This window comes from Balaenoptera ricei, chromosome 12 (genome assembly GCF_028023285.1).
Source record: "Balaenoptera ricei isolate mBalRic1 chromosome 12, mBalRic1.hap2, whole genome shotgun sequence".
In the NCBI taxonomy this organism is placed as follows: domain Eukaryota; kingdom Metazoa; phylum Chordata; class Mammalia; order Artiodactyla; family Balaenopteridae; genus Balaenoptera; species Balaenoptera ricei.
Window position 1 is genome coordinate 82731514 of NC_082650.1, and position 18732 is coordinate 82750245.

At 34.0% G+C, this 18732-nt stretch overlaps 1 protein-coding gene across 7 annotated transcripts in view; it reads right to left on the bottom strand.

Annotated features, from left to right (window-relative positions):
* Positions 1–18732, bottom strand: part of SENP6 (SUMO specific peptidase 6) — a 105858-nt gene that overhangs the window by 20373 nt on the left and 66753 nt on the right. For all 7 annotated transcript variants that reach the window (XM_059941774.1, XM_059941773.1, XM_059941772.1 and 4 more), the window contains 8 exons: positions 16759–17143; positions 11438–11673; positions 7896–8066; positions 6898–6931; positions 6291–6485; positions 5078–5304; positions 3604–3713; positions 3370–3486 (listed from right to left, as the gene is read on the bottom strand). In XM_059941774.1, the coding sequence (XP_059797757.1) occupies positions 3370–3486; positions 3604–3713; positions 5078–5304; positions 6291–6485; positions 6898–6931; positions 7896–8066; positions 11438–11673; positions 16759–17143 (1475 nt within the window). The remainder of the gene's footprint in view (positions 1–3369; positions 3487–3603; positions 3714–5077; positions 5305–6290; positions 6486–6897; positions 6932–7895; positions 8067–11437; positions 11674–16758; positions 17144–18732) is intronic.

Sequence of the window (18732 nt, forward strand, 5' to 3'; positions counted from 1 at the left end):
CCTGTGCAGCGTAGGGTGCTCGGCGTTACCTCTGGCCTCTACCCACAGATGCTATCAGCACGCATGCCTTCCTTTTGTGAGGACCAAAATGCCCGAAGTGCCCCCAGTTCAGAATCACTGATTCAGTGCAATTACAATCAAAATCTCAAAAGGACTTTAAAAATTGAATCTGATGGGCTGATTCCAAAGTTTATCTGAAAGAATCAAAAGGTCAAGCATATCCAAAACATTTGTGAAGAAGAATATGGTGGAGGGCTTGCCTTTCTATTACAGATAACAAGAATAAAGTAACACTAAATCATGGCAGTGTGGTACTGACGCAGGGATAGGTGCACGGCCAACGGAACGAACTATAGAGCCCCCAAAACAGACCTGTGCAACTATGTTATCTTAGTGTAGCAAATCCTAGAGGAATTAAGGACTTAAAAGTGAAAAAACAAAACTTCAAAAAGCCTTTTAATTTAAAATAACTAGTTTTGTCTTTCTCCATAAGCATTTCTGTGACTATATGTAGTTCTGGGTTTTTTTATGTACATGTATTAGAATTATTAATTTTAATTAGAACAACTAAGTCTCTTATTTTAGAATTAAAGGGAAAGTCCAAGTTTATTACAAAAAACCTTTTGGGAATTTCTTTCATTTTGGTATTTCTTTCCATTTCTTTCATTTGTTTTTTTCTTTCAGTGTATAAATCATTTAAATATTGAATGTCATGGTGAAGCTGTCCACCTGCTATTTTATAAAGCAGACAATCTAACAATTCAATCATGACATTTAATTACAGGATGAAGTTAAAAGATGATTTTAAGGTTTTGAAAATAATTTTTATTAAAATTATTCTTTTCCCCTGCATTTTATTAACATTCTCTAGATGCAATGCCCTTCTACGTCTTAAAATTCTGGCAAACTGTTTAAAGGATTGTTTCTAACTTGTAGAGTTAGAAATGGAAAAGAATGAGCAGCTCTGGTAGCAACTGAATTACTTATTTTTAATAGTGAAGTTTTAAAAAGTTTCCTCTTTTCGGGACTTCCCTGGTGGCCCAGTGGTAAAGAATCTGCCTTACAATGCAGGGGACACGGGTTCGATCCCCGGTCAGGGAACTAAGATCTCACATGCTGCAGGGCAACTAAGCCTGTGCGCCACAACTCCTGAGCTTGTGCACCTCAACTAGAGAGCCTGTGTGCCGCATACAGAGCCCACGTGCTCTGGAGCCTGCACGTCACAACTAGAGAGAGAAAACCCACAAGCCACAACTAGAGAGAAACCCGTGAGCCGCAACGAAAAGCCTCCATGCTGCAACAAAAGATCCTGCGTGCCTCAACTAAGACCCGACGCAACCAAAAATAAATAAAATAAATAAATAATAAATAAATCTTTAAAAAGAAGTTTCCTCTTTTTAATTCACTTCTAAGAATGTCATGAGATGAATATAAACAAAGATTTTTTAAAAATCATGGATTTTGTTAGATTCTTTATCTTATTTGGAACAGTGATTTGCATCAGAAAGGCAGAACTTGTAGATAATGTAAGTTTACTGTATAAAATTTGCTCTAAAGTTTAACTATATGATGTCAAGGGGCCTCCTGAAAATATATAAAGAATTTCAAAAGAATAAAAAAAGACTATAAAATCTCTATTGTAATGTAAAAAATATAGATTTAAGTATGAAATAGAATAAACTAAAATGTAAACAAAATATAGGAGTTCAATTTATTTTTTAGATCCAACTATGTGCTTTCAAAAACAAAAAAACATTTTAAACATAAAGACTTACACAGGTTAAAAGGGTGAAGAAACATACATCATGCAAACACAAACCAAAAGAAAGGTGGAGTAGCTATATTAATTTTGAACAAAGTAGGATTAAAAACAAGGAGATTATCAAGAATAAACAGGAACATTATGTAATGATAAAGGGGTTGATTCTCCAAGAAGACATAAACATGTACGTACCTAACAACAGAGCTTCAAAATACATAAGGAGAAATAGACAAATCAATAACTGTAGTTGGAGATCAATGACTTTCTCAATAATTACAGAACAAGTAGGTAGAACATCAGTAAGGACAAAGACCATTTGAATAGCACTAGCACAATGTGACCTAGCTGACATTCACAGAACAACACTTTATCCAATAACAGCAGCACTGTTCTACACAATCACTTAAGATTTTTCAGTAGCTTGGTTTGTTAAGGTAGTATACATTAGGATTAAGAGAACACATCTTTTTTTTTTTTAATTAATTAACTTTTTGCTGCATTGGGTCTTCGTTGCTGCACGCGGGCTTTCTCTAGTTACGGTGCGAGGGCTTCTCGTTGTGGTGGCTTCTCTTGTTGTGGAGCACAGGCTCTAGGCACATGGGCTTCAGTAGTTGTGGCACACAGGCTCAGCAGCTGTGGTTCGTGGGCTCTAGACCGCAGGCTCAGTAGTTGTGTGGCGCATGCGCTTAGTTGCTCCATGCCATGTGGGATCTTCCCGGACCAGGGCTTGAACCCGTGTCCCCTGCATTGGCAGGCGGATTCTCAACCACTGCGCCACCAGGGGAGTCCCTCCAGCAGCTTTTAACAACCAGTTTTTTAAAAAAAATATTGTCTTCTGATATACATTTGAATAAACTAGAAAATACTGGAGAGCACTAAACACACTGATAGTTAAGCTCTGTTTTGTTTCATACCCACATCCATTTTATATCACAAAGCAGTAAACACATACAAATTCATACATGTATGAACACATGACACATACATGTATTCATGTATATGTATATGTTATGTGTATTCTGGGTCATGACGTAAGCCCTTCTAGGAAAGCTTCTTAATTCCTCATATTTCCCAACCCCCAGAGAGAATGAAGCTTTCTTTTTCTGCTATGTTTGTACCATGTTAATGCTTCTGCCAATACTTTAATCCCACATTTGTGTTCCCTATAAAATCATAAACTTTTAACACAGTACCTGCCACAAAGTTGGCACTTGAACATTTATTGAAGGAAACGAGTGAAATCATACTTTTGTCCTTGCTCAACAAATTACTACCTAACCTAGGGTAGTAACAATTTTAGATGCTTTAAACACTACAACACTGATAATATAATAAGCTATCATTTATGATCACTTTGCATGTGCCAGGTATTTTTCCTAGCACTTGAAATGTGTATCTTATTTAATTCTCATGATCGTTTTAGGTATTATTATTCCCATTTTTAAAATGAAGAAACATTCACAGAGACATTAAATAACTTTCCAGATGTCATACAATAAGTGGCAGTGATGGAATTCAAAATCCAAACAATTTTGACTCTAGAAAATACATGTATACATTATAAAATGTTAAAAATTTGCTAAAAGGCTAGGAGAAAATTAACTTACTTCAAATAAAAGTCTATAATAACATCATTTAAAAATTCTCCTTCACTTAGACAATGCAGGTCCTCATTAGTAACGGAGATGCCTCCCTTAGCTGGAGGTGGTGGATATACCATCAATCTGTAACAGAATTTTAAAAAATAAGCAAACAAACAAAAATAGGCATGCATATAACCGAAATGCAATAAAACAGAGAAGAAACTTAAGAGTGTTGCAAATGTAAAGGAATTCCCTCACTTTTCTACAGGGCCCATGAAGATGGTGTGGCTCTCTCCAGTTGCCTCCTCATCATCAAAAAACTGGAACTCTTGTTTGGTTTTAAGTTGTATTTTAGATTCAAGGGACACCTGGTAAAGAAAATTAAATGATAAATTCGAAAAATTTTCAATAAAAAAAGTACAAGGCAAGAATGCTTTTCAATTTAAAAAGATTACAAATAAGAAACAGGCAAAACTAGGGTCAACTTTCTTTTTATCGGTAGCTTCCAGAACAGTGATACTCTTCCAATTTTTGTTAACTGGTTTTCCAGTATCCTGTCTAAGATCTCAACCATCCATATTAAATTAGATTATGTTAGTCAAATCCAAAGAACAGGTAGTGGTTTTTTCTTCTAGGAGTGTAGGACTACCTAAGCTCAGTGCCTAGGCAATCCATGGCATATGGGAGCAGAGGCTCAGGGAACACAGGCCACTGAGTTTCCGTCCTCCAGAATCAAGGAGTCCTTAAAGGAAGAGCCTTCCATTGAAATCTGAGCCCATCACAGCTGCCTTACGGCTCCAGCTGCTCTTTTCTTCCTCTGGCATTATCTCCTGTAGCCAATTCTGCAAAGGAAGGGGAATGGTTCCCCTTCCTCCTTCTGTTCTTTTCTTCAACCCACTAACTGTGTGAATAGCTCTTTTCTGGTGAAGCCTTGCTCAACTTCCCCAATATTATGCCTTGGATAGACAGCCCTATTTCCAAATTTGTAGGCAGATCAAAGATTTAATATTTCTAATAAATTGTCAGCAAACTTCAGTGGCTGTGGTAGGAGACAAATTTAGAGTAGTTTAAGTCATATTGATTAACATTATATTATGTGTTATAGTAGTACTTCAGCCTTCGATTCAGGTGGCTTCAGAGTTACCTACTACATAATCAGTTATTCTAGACTTAGTTATTCTAGAATTGTCGAGAGTCAGAATCAAACGGTATACATTCTTCCTTTCCAAGTTTTCAACCATGTAGGCACATGTTACACATAAATGGACAATACATCAGGGACCAAAATTCCTTTATTTGTACTGAAGCCAATGTCACCACTGGGAACCATTAGCAAATTTAAGAAACAGAGTAACAATCAATTTGAATGTAGCACTGTACGTATATGTATGTTGAGAGTGAGGGAAAAAGAAAACAGGATGAGAGAAAAAGAAAAGGAGACAAAAAGTAAAGACAAGAACAGACTGCGGAAAGGAACTAAAATAAAAATGCTTCTGAGACTTGAACCGATAAAATGCTTCTGAGACTTGTACCAATTACAATTTGTGTCACAAGTAACCCACCACCATTAATATTTTGACACAAGGTAGTTTACAAACCACATATAAAAGCAAATAATTCTGAAATGGAATTAAAAGGATCTAACTCCAAATGAGCAATATGATAATGAACCACATTTCCCTTTAAAGGTACCATTTAAAATTACATTAAAAACATTAAAAAATATAATTACATTTTTAATTTTGTTTTCTTTCTGCACACAACTTCCTTTGCTGCTCTCTTCACAGGTTCTTGTACAGGCAACAAGTCTGCTATTGGCTTCATCAAAGGGAATTTTCGCAAAAAAATCTGACACATTATTCTTTATACCAATGTCAATAATGATATTTTCAAATACCATATTTTCCTGAGGATCAAGGCCATGTTGAAAAATTAGAATTATGTATTGTTCTTCCAAATCTGAAAAGAAATCAGTATAACTGTAAGTCTAAAGGAAAAAAAATACGTAAACAGATACTAGAAAAAGAGTAACAACTAGTTATTTCCAAGGGTATCACCAGAAATCCTGGTATAAATGTTCAAAACAGTGTTCAGCATACAGTGGATATACAATACTAGAATAAAGACCAATGACAGTGTCACCTAACAATGTCACCTAAGTTATTAAAAGAAAGGAACCAGAACACATTACTCTAGCAGCAGCTCAAGAACAAATCTATCCACAGATGTAACTAATTTATTTCATCTAATAGAATCCAAATATATTAGTTTTAAATATACAATCAGTTAACATTTTTGTCAAACACAAATAAGAAATTGCCAAGTGAACTGGTATCTCTAGATTTAACTGTAAAAACTGCTATTCACTAATGTGCCAACTCTTGTAACTTTAATAGTAGCTATCATTTACTCGTCATTAAGCTGAAGCAGCAATTACTGAGGAAAAATATTTTACAACTAGTCATGCTATGCCACAAACGTTAGAGGGGAAGGGAAACAAAATGGAGAACCACACTGATTTATTGCAGAGGATGAAGACCTGTTCGATGAACTTTCAAACTTCCTATTCAGGCTAAGTTTCAAGGTTTCCAGATTGATTGCTGATTTACAGTCAGAACTCCTATCAGTACATTTAAACAAAACAAAACAAACAAACAAAAAACTCATTTTACTCATATCATACGGTGTTAAAATAAAGAGTATATATCTTTTGAGTTTTAACCCATTTTGAAAACTTTCTAAATGGGTAAACCCGGGTTTTATCTTCAGAACGTCCACTTTCTGTGGACTTCTCCTCATCTGTTACACGAGAGAAGTACTATCTATCTCACAAGGTCACTGTAAGGACTGTAGTTAAGATACATCTAAGGTGTCGACCAAAGGCGACTCACGTCCTGCTGAACAATGTACTGTATGTGTTACTACATTTGCTCCACACAACTTACTTGTTAACTTATTTATCCCTTTACAGTCCTTCCGAACTTTATCCTCCGTGTTCATCTGCAGTTGCGCGCTCAGCTTCTGATAAACTGCTGCTGTCGTCTGAAGAAACACTACTGGTAATTTTCGGACACTACACCACTCACATTTTGTTAGATCAGAGGTATTTAAAGTAATCCCTACAGGTTCCTTTTCTGGTTCTGGAGAAAAACAAATGGAAATGGAAAAAGGAATCAATTCTTAAGAGGGCAAAATCATGAATGGAGGAAACTGTAAGGAAGTACAGTTTTAAAGTTAAGTACATATTTATTATACTCTGTAAACAGTAACTCTAGTGGGAAATGAAGGAAAATCTTTGATCTTAAAGAAGTATCTACATTTTTTTCCCAGATGGAAAGAGGATTCTAATGAAGCATACTTAAAAAATTAAACATAGCTTTTGTGATGTTATAGTATGAAATCACACTATTACGGTATAATGCCTTTTGTTAAGATGTATGTAATAACGAACCATCTTAATGAATTCTAAGAATATCGTTTAATTTTTTATTCCAGTAAAGTGTTTTAGTGTAAACAAAGCTTTAGTGAGCAGTAGGATATAAAATAGCTTACCTTCTAGCTGTATCTTGATAAAATCTAAAGAAAACTAAAAAATAAGATACATTAGTAACAATCATAGATTTTTGAAGATTTTGCTACAAACACCCTAAATGACACGTGATTTGGGACTTAGGCCACATAAGGCAGAAAAACTGATCCATGTACTGCACTCCTCCATCTGGCCTTTACAATACTGAGAATGAAGCCAGCCTTTGTTGAAAAAATAGTTGGAAGCAGATAGTTAGGGACACCAAGTTAAGACATTTAAAATAAAGGTTTTTACAAAATAAGTACAGTGCTATAGGAAGGTTAACCTACCAACAATGTATAGGATACATTAGAAAGAAGAAAAATTACGACTTAGAAGGCAGGTTAAGGAGATTATGTTAAAATTTTAATAGAAAATATACATTTGAATTGGATTGGTGGTAGTAGAGTAATAAGGAGACAGGTATGACAGGTAAGATAAAGGGACTATAGAAAGTCCTTTGGGCTTTATGGACACTGAACTAGTTCAAAACCACAATGCCTCTTGGGTGGCCACTGTAGCCCACTAATCTATTTCTAGGAGTTGCTGTGTTACAAGACATTTTTCTGCAGACCACAAAGCTTCTGGATTCTTCTTTCTCTCATACAGTTCTTTAAAGTACTCTTTTCATACATCGAGCTAGCATGAGAATAAAACGGTAACACATTGGAGGGTAATTCTAACTCAGTGAGAACAAGCATCTTCCTATGATGAATACGTACTACCTTGAATATTACATCATGATAAATTAAAAAAAATTTTTTTATTGGAGTATATATGATAAATTTTTTACCCAGTAATTTTTATGGTGAGTAGCAATTTACAATTGTTTACATATTCCTAAGCAATCTGAAATCTTGAAATAATTTTAATATTCTATTAAATATTTTAACTTATAAATTTTAAAATATTACATATTAGCCTTAGCCATGACATTTTGAATCTTATAATTGGTACAGTAAAGAGCTTAGAAGGTACTTACAATTACAGGCTCTATTAATAGTCGGCAGAGTGTTCCTACTCGTATACTTCGACAGTTTAAAACTACGCTACCAAAGGAACTTTGGTAGCTTAAAGATACAGGATCAACTAAAGTTTCTTGAGAAATCATTTTGCGACGTTTTAGAGGTATGTTGATAATAGAATTACCAAACTGAAAAAGGAAAAAAAATTTTCACTTAATAAGTTACTAAAACAAGGCTGCAAACTAAGTAGACATATTCAAAGAAGACCCAACATAAGAAATATAATTATTGGGACTTCCCTGGTGGCAAAGTGGTTAAGAATCCTCCTGCCAACGCAGGGGACATGGGTTCAAACCCTGGTCCGGGAATATCCCACATGCCGCAGAGCAACTAAGCCCGTGCGTCACAACTACTGAGCCTGCGCTTTTGAGCCCACGAGGTGCAACTACTGAGCCCATGTGCTGCAACTACTGAAGCCCGTGCGCCTAGAGCCCGTGCTCCACAACAAGAGAAGCCACCGCAATGAGATGCCCACACACTGTTAACGAAGGGTAGCCCCTGCTCGCCACAACTAGAGAAAGCCCACGCACAGCAACAAAGACCCAACACAGCCAAAAATAAATAAATATTTTTTAAAAAAGAAATATAATTATCAAGACATAAGATTGATTTTATTTCAGCAGGGTTAGAGGAAGTAAATATTTATTGATTTTACAACAATAACAGTAAACCCTTCCTATTTTATCTTGCTATACTTTATCTGGCTATTAATTGAAACGCCAGTAACAGCACAGCAGTGAGAAATGGTACTCTGGGAATCAGACAGCCTGGGTTCAAAGCACAGCTATACTACCTTTTAATGATCTGGTCTTGTAAAACTTAATAACTCCTACTAAAGTTCTGGTTTCCTAAGCTAAAATGTAAGAGTATTTACTCAAATGAACTAATGCATATAAGCAGCTTAGCACTGCGCTTCATGCACAGTAAAATGCTGGATAAAAGTTAGCTAGTAATAGTGGTAGTGGTTGTAGTATTTGGATTAAATTAGCAGCTCTTTAGAAAACATATAATTTAGGAAAATGGTTATTTACATTATAAAATGATGCTTCTTTATATATTAAAAAGTGTTAAATGACTTGATCTGTTAAATTAAGATTTCACAGTCACTCTCAAATGCAAATTAATCATAATATAAAAATGTATTTTATATAAGTATACTTTAAATTAAATGTAATTAAAAGTAAAGTTATTATGTTAAAAACCTTATTATCATCACAAGAATAAAACATGATCTTGATTAAAAAACAAAAGGAAAAAAAAATGTCCACTGCACAGAAGCAGTCACTATTCCCATTATCCCTCTAGAGACATTTCTGTGATCTATGTCACAGGAAAAAATATGTATTAAAACAAAATGTGATACACACACACATATTTATTTCTGTAAATTGCTTTTTCAGGCTTATTAACAGATTTATCATGAATATTTTCCCAGGTTATTAACAGAAACCTATTAGAGTGGTTTAAAAACTTTTTTTTAGCTTTAGAATTATTTCTTCAAATGAGACGTTATTTAGCTCAATAATAAGTTAGATAATTTAAGAGCTGCTCCAGCTGAATCCATGGTGGAGAGACTGAGTCTAGAACTTGGGCGGTCCACATCCTCCCAAGGGGCCTGTAAACTGGCACAGAGGAACCCGTACTATTCAGTGTGTCAGTGTAAAAACTGTTCACAAATTCATGGAAATCCACGTTTATTTAACTGAGCCCTCCTATGCTGGACATCTGAGTTCTTTCCGACCTTTCCCCATGACACAATATTCTCTGGCAAGCAGTTCTGCAGCTAAATCCTGGAATATACAATTATCACCAAATTGCCCGCCAGCGTAGTTATACCAATTTACACAGCCAATATTCCATTCCTCCAAACACTAGCCAAGAAGAAATACTACTATAGTTTAAAATTTTCAGCCATCTAACACTTAAAATATATTTTACTTTAATTTCTTTTTTAGTACTTTACTTAAAAAAAAAAAAAAAACTCTATTCATACCCTTTACTCATTTTTCTATGGTTTGCTTCTATTTCTTGATTTTTAAGAAATTAAAAATATATAAAGGACCAACTCATACTTTGTCACATACTTCACTATTTTTTCCCATTTGCATTACCTATCAAATTCTGTGGATGGTGTTTTGGTTCACTGTGCTGTACTTTCCATTTAATCAAATATATTCATCTCTTCATTTATTATTTTTGCTTGTACTGAAATGTTTGGAAAGGCATTCCCCAAGATTATATTAAAACTATCAATCTATATTTTTTCTATAATTTTAACTGTATTTTATTATAGTTACTTTTTGTTTTTCATTTCTTACAGTTCCCATCTTCATCAAATATGTATGGTTCCATATTTTTATCTATAACTTCTAGAATTCCTGACATATGTACATACACATATAATTTTTTAACATACAAGTTTTTTAAAGTTCTTTTTACAAAAATAAGAAAATATGCACATATTTCTGCATCTTGGTATTCTCACTAAGCAGGGCCATGTAGAAATCCTAGAAGTCATTGATATAGCTCTGATTTTTATTGTCAGTGGCTGCATAACTGTCCATGGTATAGATATACCATAGTTTCTTCAGCCATTTCTATATTAATGGGCAATGATTATGTTTGCTAATAATCATATTTATACATACAGTCTAAGCACCGGAGGTAGAGGATTTCTTTGAGATTGAGTCTAGGGAATGAATTACTTGGTCATTCCGTATACCTTTTAAATATTTTAGTAGATGTTTTACACTGCTTTCCCAAAAGGCCATAACAACTTACTTTTTTTTCATCAGCATATAAGGAAAGTACCCTTTGCCTTGGATTCTTGCCAGTAGTACATATTAATCGATTTTGCATTAATTTTGAAAGTCTGTTAAGTACACGGTTATATTTCATTTTCTTTAATATGTACTTTCTCTATAAAAGTTTATTACCTGAATTTTCTCTTCTTATTTATTCCTATCTTCTTTTATTTTCTTTTTTCCTCTAATTTTTAAAAGAGGACTAAATTCTGTCCCTTCGTCTATTATAGATACTAGTGTAGGTTACCTGCATTATTACAAATATTCCTTTCTAGATCTACTGTCTATTGACATAATTTCTGTTATCCTTTGCCATCTGAATATTTTAAAAATTTTATACAGTAAAATATAAAATAAAATATAGTAAAACCACAATGTTACGGTAAAATACACGCAAGTTAAAATGACCTTTTCCTGCCCACTGGATTATACAAGTATATTTACACTTATATTTCACTTACTATAAGGTTGATGTTGTTTCTTGTTGAACTTTTTACACTTTAAGCCTTTAATTGAAATTTATTTTTGTATATGTTTTAATGTTCTTTCAAATAATCTTCCAAGTGTTATTTTAAGTCCTACTTCATGACTACTTCATTCTTCTCCCAAGATACTGCCAAATTGTCCTCCCCCCCAAATATTTACATACCAAAGAAGACTTAATCTGAATAAATGTCAATAAATGTGAAAAGTACCTGGTCTCTCATTCTTGCTTTTCTTGGCAAGGTAACTGTATTTAACTCTGAACGTGCTGGAATGCGTCTTAGTTCATGCTCTACTCTACAGGTGTTTTCATTTAGTGCTGCTTCTACTTTTCCAGTGGATGGTGCTGGGGACGAACATGCTGAATCAGCAGGTTGAGGAGAGATGCTTTCTCTTCTGTTAGTCCTCTCACCGTCATCATCATCATCATCATCACTGGACAAAATGACTACAAAGAAAATGTTAAATACTTCAGCTATTTCACTCCTGTCAGTTAAAAATGTAAATACATGAACAAAGTGGGAAATATACCAAATTTGCTTTCGATCTCCTCCAGATCTGAGATTAATAAAAATGAAGATATAATTCATTCTATCTGATGAAAAGTTAAATTTGGAGAACAATTAGAACTGACATTTTTTTAAACAACATACAAATGTAAAATTGATTCTATAGTCCATCACAATCACCCACACAGAAACGTACACAAGTTACAACAAAAATTAAATGTTTATCAGTAGGTTTATTTCAGAGTTCCAGAAAGTCTTAGGTATGAAGATAATCTGCATATCAATTATTCATAAAATAGCATGCGTTTTAAATGTGTGTAAAATTGCACGTTACCAAATAATTTTATCTCACACAAGGAATCACTAACATCACCACTGGTCTTTGGGAGAACTTGGACCAGTGCCTAACGCTCAATAAATCTTGTTTAGTAAATGAACGTGGGCAAGACATTATATTAAGGTAATTTGCTCTTCTACCATGGACTCATTATTGACTCTTATCAAACTCAGCTCTATATCGTAATTGCACGGAGCCAGCCTGCTGCACTTGAGTCAAATCCTAACTCCTTACCCTGGTTCATAAATTTACATAATCTGGCCCTACCCTACTTTCTCATACTACTCCCTTTTTCCCTCTTTATGTTCCAGGTATACCGGCATTTTTTTCTGTTCCTCAAACACCACCACCAGCTTGTTCCTGTCTGACTGTAATTCCCCTAACACTTTTTTGCATTTTGGTCATCAAATATTAGCTTAAATATCACTTTTTCATCGACCACCCAATCTAAAGTAGCACACAGGTACTTATTCACATCAACTAATTTAAATTTCTGTTGTCTTTTGTTGTGGATGTTTACTTGCTCATTTGCCTCTCCCCACTAATATAAACTGTAAAAGAGCAAAAATATTGCCTTGCTTACTGCTATATTCCCAGCATCTAAAACTGCGTGGCAAAGAAAGTCATGTATTGAACAATGTATAAACCTGTACGAGCAATTTTCTTTTTCCGTATCATACACATAAATGCTTAGTTAATATTTTTTGAGTCACATACAAGTCCCAGAGAGGCATCACCCCTAGCATCACACCATTCATCTTTTTTATTTTGCTATCCAGTCTCAGGAGCAAATGCTAAAGTTGATCTTTTTCAGAACTGGTATTTTATTAACACAAAATCTAACAGGCCAGATTAGAAGGTCCAAGCCGATTTACACACACTTGAAAATTAGGGTCTTGCCACTTACTAGCTATTTGCCTCAGTTCTCCTCTGTGATACTGGGGACAATAAAGTCCTATTTCAAAGGGCTGTCTTAAGAACAAATGATTTAATATGTAAAAGGTTTATAGCATAGCGCCTGTCATATGTAAGCTTTAAAAAAGTCCATGAACTGCTAATGTTGTTTATGAAAAGCTAAGCAGAAATACATATTAAACGGTAAGCCTAGAGTTCAACCTACAGTAACTTTTATTGTGCTTCAGAAACATTAAAACTTCTATAGCTACTCTATCATAAACTTATTTTAAAGCCCCAATACTGCAACAGATAGAACTGTACTACATAGCTCTTGTTTTATTAACTTAAAATAGAGGGTTGTGTTCAATGTCACCATAACTGTAAAGTAAATGGGGAGAGAGTATGCAAAGATGACAACAGTTAAAGAGCTGTTTTCATAGCTGCTTTGATCCTATATAAAACATGGAATATATTCTATATGAATATACGTAAGATTCTGTATCAGGGTCTGCTACGGACTAAATTCTGTCCCTTCAAATTTCATATGTTGAAGCCCCAATCCCCAATGCGACTATATTTGGAGATAGGGCCTATAAAGAGGTAATAAAGGTTAAATGAGGTCATAAAGGTGAGGCCTTAATTTGAAAGGACTGGTGAAATAGGAAAAAGAGATGACAGAAATCTCACTCTCCCTCTCTGCGCAAGCGCAAAAGAAAGGCCATGTAAATACACAGCAAGAAGGTGGCAATCTGCAAGCCTGGAAGAGAGGCCTCACCTGATGGCACCCTTCATCTTGGAGTTGCAGCATCCAGAACTGTGAGACAATAAATCTCTGTTTTTTAAGCCCGCTCAGTCTATAGTATTCTGTTATGGCAACCCAAGCTGACTAACATAAGGTCTTTGCATTTACATTACAAACTTGTTCCACAGAAATCAGCCTATCTTCGTCCTCACTTCATTCTAGGCAATGTTCAGAAGTTACTTCATCAGGTAACTTTTTCACCTACCTATCTAAAATTCCACCACCTATCTAAAATTGCAAGCTTCTTCATTGTGACACCTGTCACTCTCTATTTCCTGGAACTGCTTCACTTTTCCACATAGAGTTTATCACTACTTGAGACACTGTACATTTTATTTATTATTTGACCACCAAAGACAGAATAAAAGCTTCATAATAATAAACTATTTTAATAGGGATACAAATTTAAGAATGATAAAGTACATAAAGAGACTTTGCAACCAGAAAAATCTGTTTTTTAAAATCTACACTCCAACAGCCCGTATGTATATAATATTGAGAAGCCTTCAGACTAGGCTTAAGCCTAGGTTGCCTCATTTATAAAATAGGGTTACATTAGTAACTACTTCACAGGATTGTAAAAACCAAATTAAATTGGTTGGTATGTAAGCTTTTATCACAACGTAGGGCCAATAAGCATGTAATAAATATCTTAAAACAGAAGATATTTTTTCATATACTTTAATGAGAAATACAGTTTTTATTTTTTTGAGCAGGGGAGGGAAGCAAATTTAAGCTTTATGGTTTTAATTCACAGTTGATATGGTTCTAGATTAAGCTCTAAATAGTAAACCGTTTAAGGCACCTAAGAACCACATGGATTTATTTTGTTTTTTTACTTATCAACTTAGCCTTACTAACTTCAGTTCCCCTCATCCTGGAAATCTCCTCAGGACATTTGAGTTTCCAGTATAAGGTTTGGCTCAGAATAATACCCAGGAACTGCCTAATAAGTTAAGAGTTTTATTTATACCTTACATTAAAATGTAAAAACCTCACCATTAGTAAAGATTCAAATGATATTAACATTTAATATTGCATTGGTATAGCACTAAAATGTATCATAAAATATTAAAATATCAGCATCCTCATAACATCATAACAGAGTACTGGCTGGACAGCTGTCATACAGTAATTCCTTTTCAAACAAAGCTCTTTTGGAAAATAAGCTAATGTACTGGTATGGGTTAAGGTTTTTACACTGAATTGAATTAAGATAGAATTTGACATGTTTCTAAGATTGAAAAAATTCTTGATTGTATCCCTTTTATAAGGTAACCAAATGGGGAGCTTTTTTCTTTGTGAGGGAGTAGGGGGATATCATTATGAACTAATTTTGATAAATTTGACATATTTCAATACATAGTAGTTATGATTTCTTTTGTGATCCAAGCAGTCTCATTCTTGGTCAGTGGGAGCCCTTTCATTTTGGCTCCTGTGTGCTTTTGACATGACCACAGTTGATTGTGACTGTTTCTATGCTTTCTGATATGACTCGATGATTGAGATTTATCTCATACACCTGTGCTCCACACTTGGCGTCAGCCATTTCTCTGAGAAGCTCTGATTATTTTTAGTGGAAAATGGTATTCAAAAACACAAATATGGGAACTAGGGTTGCTTGTTTCTATACAAGGGTCGCTTACTGTTTCTAGGCATTTTTTACGGGTAAAACTAAAAAATATTTTCTATTTAATAGAAAATATATAATAAGTTCCAGTATTATCTCCAATTCAAATTTAAAGTTACAGTTATTTTTACTTCTTTGATTCTGCTTTTGTATCCCTTTTCTGTAACACTGAAAATCTTGGTTTCTGGAGACAATGACATAGTTGCTTGTTTGTTTTATCAGTATGTGTTTAAAAATAGCAATAGTAATATTATTAATAATAATGTTACTGAATATAGTCAGGATTTCTTTGGAGTTCTGTTTGAACATTAGGGATGTATAGCCACAATATTAATTTAATGTAAATTAACTTGAAATAATTCTGTGTGTTCAAGCCACCAACTAGATACATCATTAAGTTCATTTGTTTCATTTTCTTTTTGATTTTATTGTTTTAAATCTCCGACTTAATTTTCTTTTATAATCATGTAAAACATTTACATGGTTCCAAAGTCAAATCTATAAAACAAGGTATGTTTGGAGAAATCTAGCATCTATCCCTAACTCCTACACTGTTTCCTACCCTTCCGACTAACTTCTTTTTAAAATTAGCTTTTGATATATCTTTTCATTAGAAAAAAAACAAAACCTATATTCTCCCACCCTTCATAAATAAAGAGTAGCATACTATAAGCTCTGATCTGCACCTTGCTTTATTCACTTGATTACAGATCTTGGAAATCACTCTACACAATATTAAATGAGATCTTTCTTTCCCCTTGTACAGCTATGTACACTATAGTTGATTCAACCAGTTCATGATTGTTTCCAATCTTGTGCCATTTGTTACAAAAAGGACTGCATTTCATATACATACACGTATGTACACGTGACTAAAGATAGGAAAAAAAGATTTAGGAGATGAACAAAAATAGTACAGGAACGAATTTTCAGAGTCCTTTCTTTTGTCAAAGGCTCTACTGAGCTATGCTAGGCACTTCATGTTATTTTTAAATTTACTCCCTCAAGAACCCTATCAGGCAGGAAATATATCCACTTACAGATCAGAGAGATTAAATTAACCAGGTCAAACTTACAAAATGGGGCATAACTGGCACTTGACCTAAGACTAGGGCCAAGGTCTGTGCCTTTTTTTTTTTTTTAAACTATTTAAGATGGATGGGATAAGAACAAAGTCAGTTATATTTTCCAACTCCATGGACAGTTTTAGTAATCTACCCAAAAACCATGTCACATAACTGACACAAGAAGAGACCTTTTAAAACTACACTTCTGAAATATGCTCATGCTCACATTAAAAATATATGTGAAAAATAACGGACTGATAACAGCAATACTAAAGGGAGTCAAATACTTACTTGGATCATTTAGGTCTGACAGGCTTGTCTTCCTTTCTTTCGGGTTTGTGATTTTGGCTACTTCTGTCTTAGGTAAAATGACTTTCCCATTAGTCTGTAAATAATTCTGTCCACTATCGTCACAATTCACAATAATATCAATTGGAACCTTCCCCACACTGTTGCCATAAAACTTCTTGGCTGGTAATGCTGTGTTTTGTGACTTCCGTCCTCCAGAATTCTGATGAATTGATGTTCTTAATAATCCAGTAGGTTCATTCAAAGTTACAGCTTGTCTGCTATTTCTTTGCAAATCCTTAGGAAAAGGAATACCACAACTTTGGCATTTGGTCTGATTTTCTTTTTCTTTTCCACATTTTGGACAATATCCACACTGTTTAGAAACCTTAAATTCCAAAAAATAAAAAATAAGCAAAGAAATGAAAGACTTTGGCATTTTATTTCAACATCATGGAACAACAACAGCAGTAATCTCAAAATTAAATCTCCGACTTGCCATCATCCTCACTATGGCCACCACAAAACCCTGAATGCTACCTGAGATTTAGCATCAGAATATGCTGGAAGGAATTTTCAAACCTTCTAGTCCAGCAGTCTTCAAACTGGACTATGTATATTCCTCAAGGGTTACATAAAGATTTTCTAAGGCATACAGGACATATATAATCTCAAAGGAATCAGCATCTAGATCCTCAATTCACACATGTAACCTTTCCAAAAACTGATTTGATTATGCTTCTCATGTCAAAGCATCACCTGCCACGATTGTTCTTCTCATACTTAAAAGCAAAAAAAAAAAAAAGAACACTAAACCTATCTTCCATTTGAAATATTACAAGGGTGCACTGCCTTGGGGTATAAAAATCACCGAACCAAGCAGAAGGATAATTTCAAATGTTGGAAAAATGAATCAATTCTAAGTTCTGATTAACAAAAACTTTTACAAGATAATTTACTTCTAAGATAGTACTTCAAAAATATTTTAAGGAAGGCCTAATCTAGGCCTCTTACAATTGTGATATCATTAAAAAATGTTTTTTGACAGTAGAGTGTCATGTAATTTTGAAGCATATAACGTAGAAGGAGTTCAAGGTATTTGGTGATATTACTGTAAAAAACTCTTTCCATACTCATGTACCTATTTATGTGAACAAGGTTCTGTAGCACTTATGTCTATAAGAAGGAAAATAAATATACAAATAATGCAAATGGCTGACCACGTCCTACTGTACCAGAAAGGGAAACCCATAAACAACAGAGCAGTCCCTATCTAAATACTACCCTCTAATCCTCTAAAAAAAAATCTAAACCCCATTATTTTCATGATGAGCATAGACATATTTCCACCTCTAGCTAGGTTTAAAAAACATCGTGGTACAGTTTAAAAGTTTAAATATGTTCATTTATGTGGGAGCTACACCCCCATTTGCCACAGTGGGAATCAGCTATATATGAGCTAACTCTGCCTTTTAAGAATCGAGGATATGATCAAGCTGGGTTCAGACTGTCTCCAATACTTTACTGTCTATAATAAAGGACATTTTTCAGTAAAAAGAACCCCATGGAAAAGCAATACTTTCACATATTTTCTTTTATAAAATTGATAAATTTTATATCAATTATAAAATTGATACAGAAACAGAAAAAGCACTTCTCTGCTATTAAAATTTTTAATATTAAAATATAGAAGGAAATATATCATGAGCTATTATCATATGCCTTCCATCAGCTAAGAAACACATAGCTTAGAACCGTTTGCAACAATTAGGAATAAAATGCAGATCAGCTGAACCAAACATGATATTAAATTTTTCATGATAAAAACTAGAGATTAAGAATTTTATCAACCTAGTGACCTAAAAACTAGAATCTCAACAATGCTCAATTACTTTTAGTAAAGTAGTAAATTTTCCTAACAATTGTATGTTAAGTATAATTTCTTTTGGGAAACAAAGATTAATTCAAGTGTCATTT